This window comes from Manis javanica, chromosome 2 (genome assembly GCF_040802235.1).
Source record: "Manis javanica isolate MJ-LG chromosome 2, MJ_LKY, whole genome shotgun sequence".
Classification (NCBI taxonomy): domain Eukaryota; kingdom Metazoa; phylum Chordata; class Mammalia; order Pholidota; family Manidae; genus Manis; species Manis javanica.
This window is the reverse complement of record NC_133157.1, coordinates 16,675,600-16,696,645: the sequence shown is the minus strand read 5'-3', so window position 1 is coordinate 16,696,645 and position 21,046 is coordinate 16,675,600. Positions and strand designations below refer to the sequence as shown.

Here is a 21,046-nt window from a genome sequence, read left to right as displayed (position 1 = left end):
GGCATGTTGGCAGCAGATCTGAGGTTCGTCCACAGGCTTGGTCCAGGACTTCTTCCTCAGCAGCTTAGCTCCACCATGATTTGTTCTCTCCCTCCTTTACCTTCAACTCTGTGCTGACCACTATCAAATAATTTTAATCCTTAGACCAACCCCTGGAGCTTTAATTTTACTATCCTCATTTTCATATTAGGAAACTAGTGCACAGAGAGGTTAACATTCATGTTCAAAATGGCACCGCTGGTGAGTGGTGGAGGCCAGGATGAAATGCAGGCAGCCGCTCTAGGACCTCCGGCTCTTAAATACTCTGTTCCTTTACGCCTTCACCCCAGGGCCTCCCAAAGCTCCCCGGGCCCTGTTTTGTACTGTGCATTTTTCCCACAAGGGCAGTGAGCCCTGAAGGTGCCCCAACTCTGTGACAGTGTAAAAAAACAGTGAAGCAGGCTTACCGCCCTTCCCTGGCGGGCCTTGGTATCTGCAGCAACTGGGGCCTTGGGCTCTCAGTTCCTCTGAATGAAGCAGAGGCTTTGCCCAGACCAAGTTCACTCAACCAGCTGGAGTAGCAGCACCAACGATGTTGGCAACACAGAACACAGCGGCAGGGGTGTTTCCCTGTGATCTGCGAAAGGCAGGGTGATGCACTCGGGGAATCTCAACCGGCAGCTCCTTCCCTAAATTTCCTTCCTTCTCGTATTCTTTTTCCTTACCGTTTGTCACCATCAAATGCATTTTGATAGGAGACAAGCTCCGTGAGGGTAAAGCTTGTAAACACTGTTGTTTGGTTTGTGTCTCCAGTGCCTAGCGTGGTGTCAGATGCACAGTTGGTTAACAGATATTTGAGGTATGTATGGGAGGGAGGGATGGAGGGAGGGAGAGAGGGGGCATTCGTTAGGGAATAAAGGAGACAAGAGCAGAGAGTGGTGGGAAAAGGGGAGGAGAAGCCAAGACAAGAAGAAGAAGGAGCAGAGTGAGAACAAGGAACAGAACAAAAGTAGAGGAACGAAGAGAAGGACGCAGTGACAGATGAGGGAGGGAAGACCAGAGGAAGGAGGGCAGAAAAGGGGAAAAAATAACTTGAAATTTAACAAGCTAGCCAGCAAGCACATCATCCCAGGATGAGAGGAAGAGAGAGATAGGTGGTAGGGGGAGGGCCTCCCCATCGGTGGGCAGTAAGTGGAGGAGAGAGGTGATGCCAGCGCCCTGGCCAGAGGGTCCAGGAAGGAAGGTGCATGTGGGGGTGCATCCCAGCCCTGGCATCTCACTGTCCTCGAAACACAGCCTGGTATTTGCTACTGCGTGGAGGCACTGGCCGAATCATCTATCTTGAATGCTGCCACTTGCTTTTGCTTTTCTTTTTTAAGTTTAACTCTGATTTACAAGGGGTGTACTCAGTGACTGATGCTTCTCCAATTTACTGTCAACATCCCATTCCTGCAGAGGAGACCCACCAACTGCCCCAGACGGAATTCTGGCTGCTGTACTGGGAGAGGGGAGAAGACAGGTCAAGAATCATCCATCGCCAACTTCTAAATCTCTGGCGCTGCAGGCACCAGAAAACAAATCCTGGGGCAGAGTGACAGGCAGGCCCAATTATTCTACTGCAGAGGCCACCAAACCTTCCCAAGAGCTGTGTCAGGAGAGGCACTCCCTACATGGGGCCTTTTCAGTGCAAGCACCAGAGGGAGGTGAGGAAAACAACAGAACTGAACTGACCTCAGGAACACCTACGTTATTTGTTCTTTGTATATACCGGGAGCCAGATTCCTTTTATATAACTTAACCAAAATTCATCTTCAAATCTATGAGGCAATTACAAGGCCCACCTTACAGATGACATAAGCAATGTATAAGGAAGGCAGGTAACTCGCCTAAGAACAAAAGGAGCCCAGAGAAGCTGTAATCTATGCTCTCTCTCAGTGTCCTTCTGGTGTGGGTGGAATGCAGGCAAAATTGTTTTCTGAGGAAGATTCTAAGATTAGCTGTCTTCATGTTTAGCAGAGGACCCTTGCTTCCTGCTGGGGGCCGGTCTAAGCCCTTGGATCTATCCTTCATCACTAGCATGGAGTCATGTCGGCACTCCGTTCTTTCTTGCAAGAATGCAATCTTGAACTTGCTGCATTCTCAGTCTCACAAAACACTCAGGGATGAGGAATTACATTCACAGGTGATTGCCTGAAATATGCTCTACTGTCCCTTCCAAGCACATTTAATCAGCAGAGAACTGCAGAACTCAGCCACAAGGCTTAGTCCTTTAGGGAGTCCTGGTTCAACATTTGGACATTGCCTGACACTGCGTGGTATTGGGAGAAACAGTTAGTCATTGACCCTGATTTCATCTGTTCAAGCCACTGTTGAGAGGAGTTCTACTCATAGGAACCAACTGGAGAACTTCCTGGTCTCAGGTAAGCAGGGCGTCCTGCAAAAATGCTTGGTTCTGTCACATAGACCCTGTGTGTTTTACTGCTGAGCATGATTCTTTTTGCACCTTGATGGCTAAATCTCTGAGTGATATTGTCAACTCCTAACTGCTCAACACAGTAGGACACAGATTACCCTGTATCGACTTACCTGCATTTGAATAATTTCCTTATTCCTATTTCCCTGTCAATCTGACTCACTTCTTTTTATGTGCTGGATTTTTTAAAAACTGCATTCACTTATAAAAAAAAATTGCCCCTAAATCCTTTGAAGAGTGAGTCAGGACTGAAAGTAAGTAAAGAGCAGAGGAGGACAAGATGCAGTGACTACCGCCAGTCTAGTTATGGTACTGGAAGCCATGCTCGCTGTTAGCTGGATGGGGGCCATCCTAAAGATTTCGGGCTTGTCACTGAGCTCCCAGGTGTTCCTCCTACCAGCTCTCATTCTGGAACCTTCCCAGGGACTCCGTTACCTTTGCTGCGGCGGCTGCGATACTGTTCTGTGTAGAACGTCAGCTGCGTTTCGTCGTCTGCCTCTGAACCTGAAGTCCCCTTGGTTCTCCCAAAGCTGATTCCTCCTGAGAAGAAGCATAACCCATCAGTCATTGCAGGCCTTCAGAAGCTTGTTAAAGCCCTCATACATCCCAAAGATCAGCAACCCCATTCCAGCCTTCTTTCCGTAAATCCCAAGTGACCCAGGAGCTGGCATGATTTATGGAAGGCGTTCAGGTTCTGCAGTGAGGTGGATCTGGTGTCTGACCATGGCTTGGCAGCCCCAGGGCTCTGTGACCTTGAGGAGATGCCTCACCTTTCCCAGCCTTGGGTTCTTTCCTTTTAAATAGGGACAGTAATGGCTAACCTTGCGGGGTTGCTTTGAAGATTAAAGGAGATAACATATGTAAAATACCTGGATATGGTGGGTACCAAATAATTGACAGCTATATTGCTGCTACCTCTAAGAAAACACTCCAGGCAACTTAATTTCACAGGCATTTCAGTCAAGTCTTATTATATGCCAGGCCCAGAGCCAGATGCTAGAGCTACAGACAGACACCACGTGGTCCTCCCCAGCCAGTGGCTCGTGAGCTAGTCAGGGAGACAAGCGGGACCCTAAGGTGCCTCTCACTAAACTCATGGCTCTTTTTCCCCACACAGTGAGATGCTGGGAATGGGGGGCAGGGAGATCAATCCCTCCCAGCAAGGAGAATCTGGAAAGGCTTCATGGAGGAAGGAAGACTTAAGCCAGAGCTGCAATGGTATATGGGGCTTCAGTGGTAGAAATGGAGCTCCAAGGGGAGGTAAGAGCTAGAACATCCCTGGGGATGGGGAGCGAGGAGAGGCGAGGGAGGGGGTGCAGTGAGGGGAGTGCTGGCTGGAAGGATAGCTGGGGCCGCCCAGTGAAAGTCCTGAAGTGCCTCTCTGAGGATGAGGGCTAACTAGGCGTCATGGAAGGTACCAGAGTATGAGACTAGGTTCATCAGCTGCACATACCAGGAACGACATGACTGTGGCATGCAGGCCTCAGAACGGGTGCCAGCGAGGGCAAGCAGCTAGGAGGCTCAGCGATCAACCAGGTGACAAGAGATGAGGGTCTGGGTGGGGCAGGGTCATGAGGACAGTGGGGACAAGATGGGCAGATGGGGCTTCAGAGATGAACTCAGAATCATGTGCAGGGAAAAGGGAAAAATAAAATGCACAGGATGTAAAAAGAGAGGGATAAAAGGATTAATAAATTCCTTATCATTGAGAGGTAGCACCAAGGACAGAGCTTCAGAGCATGTTAGGGGCCCAGGATGTGCACTGAAGGGGGACTTTGGTTTGGAAAACTATGTAGTGTCTGGAGCTTCAGAGACCTACATCAGTAAACTACCTGTGGGAGGCGACGCAAGGGTCTGGTCAAAGCAGCCATCCTGGATGGAGAAGTGTCACTGAACAACAAGCACAGAAGGAGACTATTGTCCCTACAAACGTTTCCTAGCTTTTCAATCAAGCTAGGATGCCCACTCTGCAGATGAAGCGACCCAGGTTCACAAAAGGAATGTGATTTGCTAAGGATGAGTGAAGTCAGACGTGGTGTGACTGATGGCCAAGCTCAAATTTTTAACTACTTGCGACACTGCCTCAGTTTAGGGCTCTGTAAAATGGAAGGGTGAATACCTGCCCTCCCCCTTCCTTGAGACACTACATTGTAATAGATGGGAGAGTACAAAGGACTGCCTGATCTTTGTCCTCAAATGTACCTTCAGCCATGGTCTGTCCCTGTGCCTTAGAGTAAACCTCCCCAATCCCCAGCAATGAAGGTAGGACCTGGAGACAGCAGGACATGCCAGATTCTCCCAGCGGCAATTACCCCACTTAAAGGCTCTCCTTTGAAACAGAGTTGGCTGAGGCCTCATGGAGATTCTGGAAGCAGTGGAAAGAGCAGCGATCTCCAGAGGCCAATAGAACTCTTTAAATTGCTATTAAATTATTTTATTGTTACAGAAAAAGGAAAGAAGGAAGGAACGGAAGAGGGAGGGAGGGACGGGGGATTTTGTTCATCTACACATAGTTCTTGGCCAAGGGGAAAATGAAGGATCTGAAAAAATAGTTGCCTTATGTACAGGAAGCATCTGTCATATTTCCTGCTGTGTTTCTGGCAGCAGAGAAAAAGGGAGAGGTGTGCCCCTGTCAGGAGTCTACCCCAGACCCTTCCCACATACCTTTTAATGCCATCCCAGTGCTTTTAAGTGCTCCAGCTCAATCCTCTCTCCCTCTTTCTCATGGTGAACATGGAAGACAGGATTTGTTCACTATTGGAACAGTCCAGTGGGGGTGCCAGGCAATTCAAACACCATAAGAAAAGCTACCTGTCTCACAGTACTGTCTGCCAGGCACTGTTCTTAGCCCTTTACACACAGGGACTTGTTTAATCCCTACAACAACCCTAGGAAGTATGTTACTACTTTTATTCCCATTTTAATGGATGAGGCACAAGGAAACTAAGCAATTTGCCCAGAGTCACACAGCTTGTTAAGTAGTAGAACCACACAATTCAAATCCGGACAGTGGCTGCAGAGGCTGTTGCCTTAGTCTCTCTTTCTGGTGTGCATCATGTACAAGTAAATACCTCACTTACTGTCCACAGCCATTCCTGTAAGGAAGGCATTAGGAGCCTCGCTTTACAGATGAATACACCACATCTCGGCGTGGTGACGGGAGGTAGTAAGTGAGGGAACCAGGACTGAAATCAGGTCTGCTTACCTGCAAAGCCTGACTCATCACTAAAATACCCCAGGAAAGTGCAAGTGCGCGAGAGTGGGTGAGTGCGCATGCACATGCAAGAGTGTGCAGAAGTACAACAGAAGCAGAAGCTTGACGATGTGACCTCTGAGGATTTGCAGGTCCGTTATTTGCTCCCAACTCCAGGGCACATTTTCCACTCCTCACTGCTCCTCCCCCAAACCTCTGCAATTGCGTACTTGGGTAGGAACTCTAATCAAGCTTCCCTAGATCCTAACAACGCCTCCACCCTTCCGCATGTCCAAGCACACCGAGAACGTGCCCCTGGCTACCTTAAGGGCTTCTCCAGTTCCTCTCCATTCGCACACCTCTGACCCTCACCTCCCTCCTGTGAGAACTAAGCTACCATTTTCAGAGTAGAAACGGAGGCTCAGAGATGCTTCTACACCAACCTGCGCAATAGAAATAAAATGCAAGACGCACATGCCATTTTTAATGTTCTACTAACTAGCACATGAAAAAGATAACAATAAACAGGTAAAATTAATTTTAAAATATACTGTAACCCAACATATTCAAAATATTGTTGCTTTAACATGTAATTAACATAAAATAACTATTGGTAAATATTTTACATATTTTATGCTCACAGCAGAGCTCAGTACAGACTAGCCACATGTCAGATGCTCAATAGCACATCTCCAGAGACTAGCTTGTCTTGCAGTCATCCACCATAGTGGAAAGTACAATTCTAGAGGTAACTGACTTACACAACAACTATTGCTAAGCATAATTAAGGGTCAGGATCTGAGCATAGGAGAGAGATGAATAAGCCATAGGCCCCACCCACAAAGGTGTTGAATATATATATTTTTAAAGTGACTTGGATGAAAAATGGTGCAGCTCAGATTCTATTAAAAGACAATAGCCATTATCTCTGCCCTCAGGCACTTAGAGTCTCATAATTTCCTACACTGGTGTCATCCATGTACCATGAGAGGTAATACACTTCTTTAGAAAGAAACTAGTATTGGGAGTCGGACATGAATCTAATCCTAGGTCTGACTTATGAACTATGTTGGCTTGGGCAAGGCACCTAATCTCTCTGAATTCATCTTAAATAGGGGGACAGTAACTCTCAGCTTGTGTGGTCATTATTGAGAAAATGATACAGCATATGTAAATAGCAGAAAGTCCAAAGGAGTGAGGGTGAGGACATGTTCCTCATTTATTCAATGCTTGCCTGAGTTTATACAAGACAAGGACATGCCGCTGGGCGGAAGTGGTGACTTTCTGCCTTCTGCAACGTCCTAGGAAGATGGCAGCCACCCAAGGCATACGGCCTCTGAGTGCCCATATAACCTGAACGTGCCACAGGCTAATTACAGACTGACTTGGAGATGATTCAGATGGATGGAAAAGAGCCCCCTTTGCTAGCATTTTAATAGGAAATGAGCGATTTATTGAACTAAAGTACAACCATTAATTACACAGGGCTGCTGAAATATTTCCATTTAGGGGCTAAAGGGAAGTGAGAATGGTCAGAGACTGGCAAGAGAGGAGAAGGACCAGTCACTCCTTTGATCTTATTTCATGGGCCCCAGGTTCTTCTGGTCCTGAATGGTCTGGGATGGAGCCACGAAGAGAGGAAACAGGCACACACCCTAGTATGCTCAGCACTGCTCTGGGCAGTTTGTATGTAATACCACGTACATTTCACAAGGATCTGACAGGTGAGAATCATTCCAGTTTTACTGAAGGCAAACCAACCTTCAGCATCTCACTGTTACTTCTCCAAGAACACACAAAATACAAATGGTAAAGCCCCCAAATTTGAACTTGGCTTTTGTCTGATTCAAAAATCCTCTGTTCTCATGAAAAGATGAGACACTGGTTATTGATAAAATACAAATCAAAGCCACAATGAGATGCCACATCATATCCACCAGGGTGGGCATAATCAAAACAATGAGAAATAACAAGTGCTGGAGAGGACATAGAGAAATTGGAAGCCCCATACATTGCTGGTAGGAATGCAAAATGGTGCAGCCACTGTGGAAAATAGTTTAGAAGTTCCTCAAGAAGTTACACACAAAATTACTACATGAGCCAGCAATTCTGCCTGTAGGCATAACCCCAAATAATTGAAGATACGGTATTCAAATAAATACTTGTATAGGAATGTTCATAGCAACACTACTTATAAGAGCCAAAAGACAGAAATAACCCAAATGCACATCAACTGATGAATGAATAAACAAATGTGCTATGTCCATCCAATGGAATATTATTTGGCTATAAAAAGGAAGGTTGGCATATGCTACAGTGTGAATAAACCTTGTAAACATTCTGCTGAATGAAAGAAGCCAGATATAAAAGGTCATATATTATACGATTATTTTTATACAAAACAGCATAAATAAATAAGACTTTAGAGACAGAAAGCATGGTTGTCAGGGCTCGGGCAGAGGAAGGAGTGGACTACAGAGTGATTGTTAATGACTATGGGTGTGATGGAAGTGTCTTGGAAACTAGATAGACACATGCAATGGCTGTACAACTTTGTGAATATGTGAATGGCATTATGCATTTTAAATAGTTAATGTTTGATTTTATTTTACATGATAGTTATCTTAATAAATAAAATGTTTTTAAAAAACAGAGACCCTCAGTTCTCTTCATAAAGTCACAAGACCAATGACAGAACTGTAGAATGGTGGGGATCTGAGACCCATGAGAGATGCAGGAGAAGGAAAGTTGGGGCACAGAAAGGAGACCTACAGGGTCATTGAAAGGGACCAAGCTCAGGCATGCTGAGTCCTGACCCAGTGTCTGTGGATGCAGAAGGTGACCACTGGGTCTGTCCCAGACCCAGTGTTCACCTCAATAATTATAACAACACCCACTCATTTGTTCATTCATGCAACAGCTTTGACTAAGTGTCCACTCTACCAAACACTGTTCTAGGCACTGAGGATAACACAGTAATAAAACAGACCAAACTTCCTGACTTCCAAGAGCTTACTTTCCTGTAAAGAAGCAATTAAGATATTCCAAGCAGGATGCTACATCCTCTACATAGGAATGATCACAGTTTTGCTCATAAATAGACTGAGATATTCAGGGGTGTTGAGAAGCTTTTCCTAAGATGACCCAGATACTTGGTGGCCAATGAGGGACCTGACCCCAGGTTTGCACGGGGGCAAACCGGGGCATCCCAACAGCTTGAAAGTCCTATTAGGGCAAAGTCTGCGGCAGGCGTTGGATGCACGGTCTCTCCTGGGCCTCGAGAATTAACTCACTGCTCTGTTTTGCAAGTCCATCTTCTCTGATGGGGCTGCCCTGTCCACAGGCCTGCTCTGCCAGACTCTGGTAGGCCTATCCTCCACACGCCACCTCACGCACTCTCGGTATCATGATGGATGGTGGTGACATGTTAAATTATTCAGGCTCCATGTCTTCCTAGAGCTGATGACAGCGATATTGCATTTTTAGATTGCCCAGAACTGCGCCAGATAGAGAAATATGTAGCTTAAGAATGCAAAAACCCATCTGACCCCGAACTGTCCAGGGAATACAAATGATGCCAGTCATGGGAAGAGAACAAAAGCAGCTAAAACTTCCCACACCCCCTAAACCACACAACTCACAATTGCTCTGAGCCCCGGGGCTAAATGACCGAGGCTCATGCATATCTACCACTTGGAGATGCTCTGACCACAACTGCTACCTGTCATCGGGCACCACTGTAATCTGGGAACTTTACCCAGGGGTGACTTCACATACTGCCATTCTTCCAAGCATGCAGACAGGCTGAGAGAGATGGAGCTCCTTATCTGTAGTCACAGAGCCGGAAGCAGCAACACCTGGATTCAAACCCTGGTTTATCTAATCCGCCAGGAAAGAAGACTCTGCAGCATTCATGTTAAATTTTTTAAAATTGATCTTTATGGTTAAAATAATCTTTATGGGAGAATATCATTAAACATGACAGTTTATAATTTTAGGAAAAGAGTGGAAATGACCTAGAGGCCCATTTACAGGGGACTGATTTTTAAAAAGTGACTTATCTCTAAAATAGACTTTCATAGTCTATGCAGTGACATAAATCTATATTTACTACCATGCAAACCTCTCCATGATGTATTGTTGACTGAAAAGGTATCTAGGGAAGAATGCAAAGAGGGATTCCATTTGTGGAAATGTATACATGCTTGCTGATACTTGGTGTGAATTCAACTAAATGGGTGTAATAAAAATATGTTGTAATTTAAAAATAAATTAGGAGAAAGTAAAAGTCATTTTCTGAGATGTTTATAATCTGGGGCTATGAACTAAGTTTTGAGAAAGCATACTGCAAACTAAATGTAAAGCTATCTTATTCTGTTTTAAAAATACACACTCATATAAAGTATGTAAATGTATGCATATACACATAAACACAAAAAATATTGAAAGAAATATATTAAGGTTCTCTAGTGGTTATTCTCTGGATAATAAGATTCGGGGTATTTAAAATTTTTTGTCCTACTGTTGCTTATCTGCATTTTATATTTTTCTTCCAATGAGCATCTAATGCTTGGCAATAAAAGACACTTAATAAAATTCTGTTTCATTTTTTATAAAAATAGATTGTCTTTATTGTTGAAGTTTAAGCTCATTCCTCACTTGACATTTAGTGTAAGGTGGCCATCCCAGAGGTTATCATCCCCCATTCAAAAAGGGAGATACCTTAATTTATCCTCAAATTTTGGCACAAAGAACTACCTGTGGAGGAGAAGCACTTCAACTGAATTTAACTCGGTGTCTCATGGAGTAGCTTTGTCTTCTGGAATATCCCATTGCTCCCTGTTGGAAGCCATGTTTTCCAAAGATGGCCATAACAAAATCTCCCATCTAGTCTCTTCTGCCATGGGACCTTTGCCACTTCCAAAAAAAAGTGGAGACTGATTGCCCTCCCCTTGAATCTGGGCTGCCTTAGGGATGTGTTTTTAATAACGAAGCAGCACAGGGAGTGTTCCTGCATAACCGCTAGGGTCAAAAAAAGTGATGCAGCTTCTGTCTAACTGTCTTGTAATTGACTCCAGAGGTTCACTCCTTTTCGGAAGCCTGCCATTGCCCCGTGGGAAGTCTTAGCCACATGGAGAGGACAATGCAAATGGTCCAGTCCGGCAGTCCCAGCTGACACCTGCTTTCAAGATATTCCAGTCCAGGTGGCACAAATGTGAGAGAAGCTTCTGGTTGAAGCTCAGTCATCTGAGTGGCCCAGAGATATCTGAATACTTTTGGTTGAGTCTCAGTCATTGTGGAGCAACCTGACTTCCCTTTATTGATTATGAATTTCTGACTCCTAGAATCCATGAGCTTAACAAGACTGTTGCTGTCTTAAGACACTAAAATTGGGGTGGCATATTATGCAGCAGTACATGACCATACTACTCCCCTTGCCTAGACCTACAGAAATATCTACACAGCTCCAATCTGTCACCATGTGGAAGCCTGTGCAATGGCAAGATGAACTAGAAGTCCAGAGACTCACCTCCCAAGTCTGCCCTGTTAATACACTGTATGACTGAAAAAGGCATTAACATCCAGCAAATATGACATAATGCTTAATTCCTTTACTTTCTTCCCACCGATAGCAACTCATTTGATCCTCCCAATGGTTGGATGAGATTGGTTATTTTTATCCTCATTTGAAAGATAAGGTGATTGAGGATCAGAGACGCTACAAATGACTTGGTCAAAGTCACATAGCTCATTAATGGCAGAGCAGAGACTAGAATACAGTCGCAAATCCAGAAGGGACAATGGAGAAAGAGAGCATATTTGGGTCTGTGAGCCTGGCCAAAAAACAGGTTCCCTGCAACTTCCACCCTCTAGATTCAGTCCAGCATTTTGGAATCAGGCTTAGGCTGATCCCTGACCCCATACGATGGCCCTTCAGCTCTCTGAAGTTTGCTCATGTGCCCATTTATAATCTTTCCATCCAGGCTAAGTATTCCAATGAATACCTTCGGCCATTCCTTTAATCATCATGCTTTATAAAAGTTATGATTTGGGGGATTACAAAGTCAATGCATGTTTATTGTAGAAATGAGAAAAATAGAAAGCACAAAGAAGAAAATAATAATAAAGTCAAATACTGTCGCTCCCAACTGACTTCCCTTGTTTCTAGTTTTTAACTATGCATTTATATGGATGTAATTTTACAACTGGATTTTATTGCCTGGTAATGTGAGTACAGCTAGCGAGTTTTGTTTAAAAATATTGAAGCACATATCGATTCATTTATGTCAGAAATACATATTAGTATCCAACTATATGCCTGGTACTTTTGCTACTATATAAATTAAATGTATCACATAATGTGCACATGCATACATATAGATCTATACCTAGATTTATATGTAAATCAATATCTTCCTCTATCTGCCAAAATACATATACGTATACCTCTATTCACCAATGTATTAAGTGATTTTCTCTGAATACCAATATTTTCTTCTTTTTGCTTACCCTTTTTTTTCCTTTTGTTTGAAAATGAACTGAGATCATGTGTGGAATTAAAATAAAGCTAAATAAAGTGTCATACACATTATCCCATATCATTAAGTATTGACTCCAATATCTATTCATGCCTGCAATATGTTCCACTGTATCAATGCATCACCATTTAATCAGTTCCCTATTGTTTAAATTTTGTATTGTTTTGAATTTTCACTATAATATTGCACATGTTCCTAAAGATGAATCTTTCTGTACATTCCTGTGCAACCGTGTATAGAATTTTCCTGAGAGTAAAATGATAAGTTGCTGGGTCAAAAGGCATTAACATATTTAAAATTTTTGATCCATACTGTCAAGATGTCCTCCTGAAAACGTGGGCCAATTTTATCCTTACCAGCTATATATAGGAGTGATTATTTCACTACATCCTCTATAACACTGGATATTACATCATTTCCTAATCTTTGTGATTTGACATGCATCTCATATTTCAAATTTATTTCGTCAGATTCTTTTCAACATACTCTAGCTTGCTTGAGTCCTTTTTGGGTTTTGATGTCCACAACTAAGCATCGAAATCCAGGTGTGATATGACCCACACAGAGCAAAAATGGACTATCACCCACCTTGTCTGAACACAAGATTTATAAGAATGCAGCCCAGGATTGCTTCTGCTTTACTGGCAGCTGACTTGTATTCAATAATCCCTCAGTTCTTTGTTCACATGCACTGCAAATAAATCTGGCCTTTCCCATCATGTATTTGTAGAATTGATTTTTCCAAACCAAAATAAAGAACATTTTGTACTACTAAATTGTTTCTGTATAATTCAGGCCTTTCTCCTGGTGTCTCAAGATATATTTTGGCCCTAATCTTGTGATCTCCTGTTTTCACTATTCTCTGACTACATGCTCTCCATAAATTAAATAAATACGAAGAGGAGCAGGAGGTAAGGAAGGGAATAAATTGTTACTGAGTATCTACAACATGTCAAGCCCTAGAGCAAAGAACATGCATGTTAAAATCACAGAGTACACGTGAGAACATGATTAAGCTGATGCTGATATCTTTGTTTTAAGTATTGAGAAATTGATGTTTGCAGGGCTTACTGTCTTGGGCAGGGCCACACAGCCAGTATGGAGAAGGGAATGACTGGGGAGTCTAACTGCACTCTTTGCTCTTCTCACTATTCCACACCAGATCTTTTCAAGGCAAGGATGTCAGTAGTAAAGTGAATAGATGGAGAATACCTCTTGGGTCCTGGCTTCAGAACTCTCTTCAGATTGGCATCCATGTCTTAATGAAAGCTTTTTGGGACCATGCAACAGAATGAAACCAAACCATTTGACTATACTATCAAGCACTCTACAATTTCCTCTGGAAAAAAACAGAAATATTATCTATTCAATGCATATATATGAAGAGCCTGTAATGTGCCAGGAAGTGGATATGCACCTGCGGGTGAAACAAAACGATATTGCTGGCCATCACAGAGCGTGCACTTCATTGGGAAGACAGAATATTCAGATAAACACATGTAAAGATGAATACACATGCGAGAAGCTTTGTCACATGTCTTGCTGATGTTCATATATCCTGTGTCTGTCGCTCCCTCATCTCCCTGTGTAACAAACCTACTCAAAGTAGCAACACACCTTGCCTGGTGTGACTTACTTTTGGTGAATCCATGATGGCTTCTAGTACTTCCAACTTCTCCTCCCCAAATCCCCCTCTGCTAATCGGACCAACTGAGCTTCCTTGTTTTTGAGAATCAAAAGTAAAAGTTTTAAAAGTATTTCACCACCTATTTGAAAGTATGGAAAGATTTGTCCTTCTTCAGAATTTTGGAACTTTTTCTACCTAAACTGATTCTCCAAGAGTATCACTAACTCTGTGATTCTGAAAACATATCTTCAAATCATTTTAGCCCTGGAAAAGTAATTTGCTTAGGTCTAGAGACTGAACTTGAGGCAAACAGTTTAAATACTTAGTACCTCCTCTGTATGTTAGCAATCCATCCCTTATGACACACCTTTATTCTCCCTTTCCTAGTTTTCTTATTTTTTCTTGATACAAATGACAGATCTGAAAGATTCAGAATGAATTTAGTTTTATACTTTCACTTGGTAATAAGGTTTCAGCTGTTCCATGCAATGGGACAATCATTTTCTTGTTTTTATTGATTTGAAAGCAATGTTAAAAGCCTGTTTTATTTTTGTTTGTTTTCTTTCAGTTTTTCCCACCATGTACTGACAAATGTGAAGGCTCATCTCTTCTGGGAATATTTTCTTAAGTTTGGACTAAACAGTTTTACATTTCTGGCCTTTTTACCATCTTTCAGTCTCCTGTGCAAAAATACCTTCTCTCTCTATGCTTCTCAAATTCCTCCCTTATTATAACTCTGTTTGACTATTTGTTCAGAATTTCATTTCTCAGAGGCTTTCTCTCTGTCACACATGTATTTCATTTTAGAGTCTCAGGTCACAGAACTAGAAAAATCTATCCTCTGGCATTAAAATATTATGTGTATATGTGTTCATAAATCCTTGGTTATAATTTTTCATCTTTTGAAATAGAAATGTTATTTCTTGGTTTAATAATATCCAGTGCTGGCAAGGGTTTTATGAAATGATCATCTTCCTAAATTGTTGCAAGCAGTGCAAATTTGTACAGTCCTTTTGGGAAGTAATTTGGCAATACAAAAAGAGCCTTAAAAAATATCCATCCCTTTGACCCACTTCTGGGAATTCACCCTAAGAAGACCACCCTAAATATAGCAAAGGCTTTATGCAGCATTATACTCATTGCAATGTTGTTTGTAAGTATAGAAAATAGAAAATAACCTTAATGGTCAACTTGAGGATAATGGGTAATTTTTGGAATAGTAAATGGGCCTTGATGATGATAACATATTATAGACAGTACCTGAGTCCAATACTAATTTTAAGAAAGGGCATAAAAAACACAATTTCTGTATTATAACATTATTTCTATTGAATATAATGGAAGCTCTGTTTATGGTTTGGAAGAGTATTAACAGATTTACCCTCCTACAGATAACAATACATTTTGGACAAAATACAAAAAGAAAACAAAAGACTGCCCAAGGACTCTGGAAAGTCAATTTTAGCAGGTTTGTTTTAGGAAGGAGTTGAAATTTAGAGAATATACACAGCATGGGGTGAATTTCCCATGTTTTAAGCTTTCTCCTGAGGGGAGGTCACAGTTTCAGTGTGGTTCAGGGCAACTGAAACACGCAGAAAAAGTCTGCTGTCCTTCTGGACTGAAGACCTAGGGGGTGGATCCCAGATCAATCAATGGCACCAGAGAGTGAGGAAGGAATTCAGGAAAGGAAAGATCCAGAGAAGGGTCTCATAAGCTGTGTGCAATCTATGCATGTGCCTCTAGCTGACCTCTGAAGCATACACGTGTAAGGCAGACTCCAACCAATTCAGCTAAAGAAAAAAACAAAACAGAAACAAAACAGATTTGAGCTGTGCACACCACAGGTAAGACAGTGGGAGCTGAACCAAGGTAACTGCCTGCACAAACAAGACATCAGTATTCTTTGGAGAAACAGAATCCAAGAATGTTAACAATGAATTCGCAATTTCTAGAATTCAATCCAGAATTATTCAACATACGGTGAACCACAAAAGTTTCACCCACTCCCAAGGGAAAAGACAATTGGCAAAAGCCAACCTAACGTGATCCGGATGGACAAGGCCTTTAACACAACTGTTGGACTGGTGCTCAGTAGGGGGAAGAAGAAGAAAATCATAATGAGTAAAACATGTAAAAATTGTTAGCAGGAAAATTATTCACATACAGATATGCATACAGCAAAGGAAGATTTCAGAACTGAAAAATGAAACAGATATATGAAATTAAAAAAAATCACTGGATGGGCTTAATAGAATGGGGATAACAGAGAAGTAATCATTAGCCTTGAAGATAGATTAATAGACAGTTGCTAATCTGAAGAAGAGAAGAAAGATTGAAAAAATATTAAATAGTGCCTAAGAGATCCATGGGACAACATTCTATAAATATAGAATGGAGTTGCAGAAGGCAAGGAGAGAGAAGAGAATAAAAAAATAAAAATTAAAGAAATAATGGTTGATATTTACCAAATTTAGTGAAAGTTATATGCTAGCAAATTCATGAAGCTCAGGAAACACCCAACAGGATAAACATAAGAGGGAAAAAAAGCCTGTGCTTGTAGTCAAACGCTGAAAATGAGACACAGAAACATCCTTGTTCTAGCCATTCCAGTATGGCAAGAAAAAGCAAGTTAGCAAGCATAAAGATAAGAAAGGAAAGAATAAAATTACATTTGTTTTCAGAGGACATGATTGTTTAGAAAAGGAGTCACAAGGAATCTACAAAACACCATTAAAATAAATGAATTCAGCATGATTGAAAGAGGAAAGGTTCAAAGACAAAAGTTAATTGTATTTTTATATATAGGCAGAACACAATTGGAAAACAAAATTTCAAAAACAATTCCATTCACAACAGCACAAAAACTCTAAATTTCTTGGTTAAGTTTAACAAAAGGCGTGCAAGACCTTTTCAATGAAAACAACAGAGAATTGAAAGAAATTAAAGGAAACCTAAGCAAAAGGAGAAATATATCACATTTGTGGAATGCAAGATTCACTATTATTAAGATGTCATTACATCCCAAATTTATATATAGGTTAAATGCGATCCTAATGATAATTCCAGCAGGCATTAATTTTTTATTTTGGTAGAAATTGACAAGGTGGTTCACAGAAGTGCCAATAACCTGGAAGAGCCAATCCATTTTAAAATAGAACAAAATTGAAGGACTTTTATTATGTGGTTTGAAGATTTATAATAAAACTATAATAACCAAGATAGTATATTATTCGCTACAGGATAGGCATATAAATAAAACAAAAAAGAGAGTCCAGAAGGATATATAACTGATTTTTGAAAGTTGCCAAAAGAAACTCTCTTTGGTAAAAGGTGCTAGAACAACTGGAGAGCCATATGCTAAAAGAAAGGAACATAGGCCTTTAGTTCATGCCAAATGCACCTACGAACCCAGAATGGATCATAGAACTAAAGGCAAATGCCACAACTATGAACCTAGTAGGGAACAGTAGAAAAATATTTGTGATCTGGGGACAGGTAAACATCTTAGACAGGGAATCAAATGCATGAAGTATAAAAGAAGAAAACATATACTTACAAAAATGAAAAAGTGTTGCTTTTCAGAAGACACCACTAAGACAAGTAAATGCAAGCAGAGATTAGGAGAAGATGTCTGTAATACAATAGTCTCTCCCTACCAATGGGGGCTCCATTCCAAGATCCCCAGTGGATGTCTGAAACCACAGACAGTACTGAACTTTTTAGACTGTTTTTCCTGTGCATACATACCTAGGATAAAGTTTATCTTGTAAGTTAGGCTCCATATATAGCAATAACTAATAATAAAGTAGAACAATTAAAATAATATTTTGTATTAAACATTATAGAAATGGGCTCTCACTCTCAGAATACCTTGATGTACTGTACTCAGCCTTCTTGTGATTGATGTGAGATGATGAAATGCCTATGTGATGATGACATAGGCCTAAGGCTCCTACTGACCTTCTGATGCTACGTCAGAAGGAGGACCATCTGCTTCCATGGTGACTGACTGGGGAAACTGAAACCATGGCAAGCAAAACTGAGGATAAGGGGGGCTAACTTGTAACCAGAATATACAGCAGCTCCTTACAGTTCTATAATAAGAAGATAAAAAAACGCAGCTTAAAACCTGGTAAATTATGTGAAGAAATACGTTGGCAAACAAACAAAAAATAGGTACATGCAGTAAGCACATGCAAAAATGTTCAACCTCTTTAGTCATCAGAAAAATGCAAATTAAACAACAATGAGATACCACTACACAACCATTAGAATGGCTAGGCTTTTTTTTTTTTAAATCAGCCTTACCATTTTCAAAAAGGTTTTAGAACAAGTGAAAGGCTCCCACACTGCTGATGAAAATGTACATTGTACACCTACTTCAGAAAAAAAACCTTTCTCAAAAAATTAAGCCTTCTCAACATAATAAAGGCCATATATGATAAACCCACAGCCAACATTATACTGAACAGCGAGAAGCTGAAAGCATTTCCTCTGAGATAGGGAAATAGACAGGGATGCCCACTCTCCCCACTGTTATTTAACATAGTACTAGAGGTCCTAGCCATGGCAATAAGACAAAGCAAAGAAATACAAGGAATCCAGATTGGTAAAGAAGAAGTTAAACTGTCACTATTTGCAGATGATATGATATTGTACATAAAAAACCCTAAAGACTCCACTCCAAAACTACTAAAACTGATATCAGAATACAGCAAAGTTGCAGGATACAAAATTAACACACAGAAATCTGTAGCCTTCCTATACACTAACAATGAACCAATAGAAAGAGAAATCAGGAAAACCCATTCACAATTGCATCAAAAAGAATAAAATACCTAGGAATAAACCTAACCAAAGAAGTGAAAGACCTATGCCCTGAAAACTACAAGTCACTCTTAAGAGAAATTAAAGGGGACACTAACAAATGGAAACTCATCCCATGCTCATGGCTAGGAAGAATTAATATCGTCAAAATGGCCATCCTGCCCAAAGCAATATACAGATTTGATGCAATCCCTATCAAATTACCAGCAACATTCTTCAATGAACTGTAGCAAATCATTCAAAAATTCATATGGAAACACCAAAGACCCCGAATAGCCAAAGCAATCCTGAAAAGAGAAGAATAAAGTAGGGGGGATCTCACTCCCCAACTTCAAGCTCTACTACAAAGCCATAGTAATCAAGACAAATTGGTACTGGCACAAGAACAGAGCCACAGACCAGTGGAACAGATTAGAGACTCCAGAAATTAACCCAAACATATATGGTCAATTAATATTTGATAAAGGAGCCATGGACATACAATGGTGAAATGACAGTCTCTTCAACAGATGGTGCTGGCAAAACTGGAGAGCTACATGTAGGAGAATGAAACTGGACCATTGTCTAACCCCATACACAAAAGTAAATTCAAAATGGATCAAAGACCTGAATGTAAGTCATGAAACCATAAAACTCTTAGAAAAAAACATAGGCAAAAACCTTTTAGACATAAACATGAGTGACCTCTTCTTGAACATATCTCCCCAGGCAAGGAAAACAACAGCAAAAATGAACAAGTGGGACTATATTAAGCTGAAAAGCTTCTGTACAGCAAAAGACACCATCAATAGAACAAAAAGGAACCCTACAGTATGGGAGAATATATTTGTAAATGACAGATCTGATAAAGGCTTGACGTCCAAAATATATAAAGAGCTCACACGCCTCAACAAACAAAAAACAAATAAATCAATTAAAAATGGGCAGAGGAACTGAACAGACAGTTCTCCAAAAAGGAAATACAGATGGCCAACAGACACATGAAAAGATGCTTCACATCGCTAATTACCAGAGAAATGCAAATTAAAACTACAATGAGATATCACCTCACACCAGTAAGGATGGCTGCCATCCAAAAGACAAACAACAACAAATGTTGGCGAGGCTGTGGAGAAAGGGGAACCCTCCTACACTGCTGGTGGGAATGTAAATTAGTTCAACCATTGTGGAAAGCAGTATGGAGGTTCATCAAAATGCTCAAAACAGACCTACCATTTGACCCAGTAATTCCACTCCTAGGAATTTACCCTAAGAACACAGCAATCAAGTTTGAGAAAGACAGATGCACCCCCTATGTTTATCGCAGCTCTATTTACAATAGCCAAGAATTGGAAGCAACCTAAATGTCCATCGGTAGATGAATGGATAAAGAAGATATGGTACATATACACAATGGAATACTACTCGGCCATAAGAAGAGGGAAAATCCTACCATTTGCAGCAACATGGATGGAGCTGGAGGGTATTATGCTCAGTGAAATAAGCCAAGCAGAGAAAGACAAATACCAAATGATTTCACTCATCTGTGGAGTATAAGAACAAAGGAAAAACTGAAGTAACAAAACAGCAGTGGAATTACAGAACCCAAAAATGGACTAACAGGTACCAAAGGGAAAGGGACTGGGGAGGATGGGTGGGTAGGGAGGGATAAGGCGGGGGGGAATAAAAAGGGGGGTATTAAGATTAGCATGCACGGCGGGGGGTGGGAGAAAGGGGAGGGATGTACAACACAGAGAAGACAAGTAGTGATTCTACAATATTTTGCTATGCTGATGGACAGTGACTGTAAAGTGGTTTATAGGGGGAACCTGGTATATGGGAGAGCCTAGTAAACATAATATTCTTCATGTAAGTACAGATTAAAGATTAAAAAAAAAAAGAAAGAAAGAAAGAAAAGGGAGATTACTACTTGATCGGATAAAACTAATGGTAAATCAACGATTAACGCATGCTTTAAATATCCTTAATTTTGACCACTTAAGGGGTGTCAGATGATCGGCTATGGAGGTACATTTTTCTGATAATATTCCTTTCTCTTAAAAAAAAAAAAAAGCAGTTACGTGTGGTGACCTCCAATGAGTTCTACACAATGGTATAAAGGGCATATCAAAGTGTGGGCAAAGGGTCTGTTTGTGTTTATACAGAAGATCAAAGCCTAATTTGGCTACCCAGAAAATGAACTAAGATACGATATGAAGAAGAACTTCCAACATCAGCACTCTCTGGAAGACTCATACCAGAAGATGATCATCAAAAACCTCCACAAAGATCCAGGCGATGCTGCAGTTGTAGCTGCATCCATCCCACCGTTTCCTGGACTTGCCATTGGAATGAAGAAGGAAATATCTAAGCTGGCCTGTGCATACAGTAAAACAACAAATTTGACTGGATCTATACTGTTGGAACTC

At 41.2% G+C, this 21,046-nt stretch overlaps 1 protein-coding gene across 8 annotated transcripts in view; it reads right to left on the bottom strand.

The window, feature by feature from the left end:
* The window catches only part of ASTN2 (astrotactin 2), an 836,776-nt gene that overhangs the window by 549,487 nt on the left and 266,243 nt on the right, over positions 1-21,046 (bottom strand). For all 8 annotated transcript variants that reach the window (XM_073225555.1, XM_073225566.1, XM_073225572.1 and 5 more), the window contains exon 5: positions 2,888-2,992. In XM_073225555.1, the coding sequence (XP_073081656.1) occupies positions 2,888-2,992 (105 nt within the window). The remainder of the gene's footprint in view (positions 1-2,887; positions 2,993-21,046) is intronic.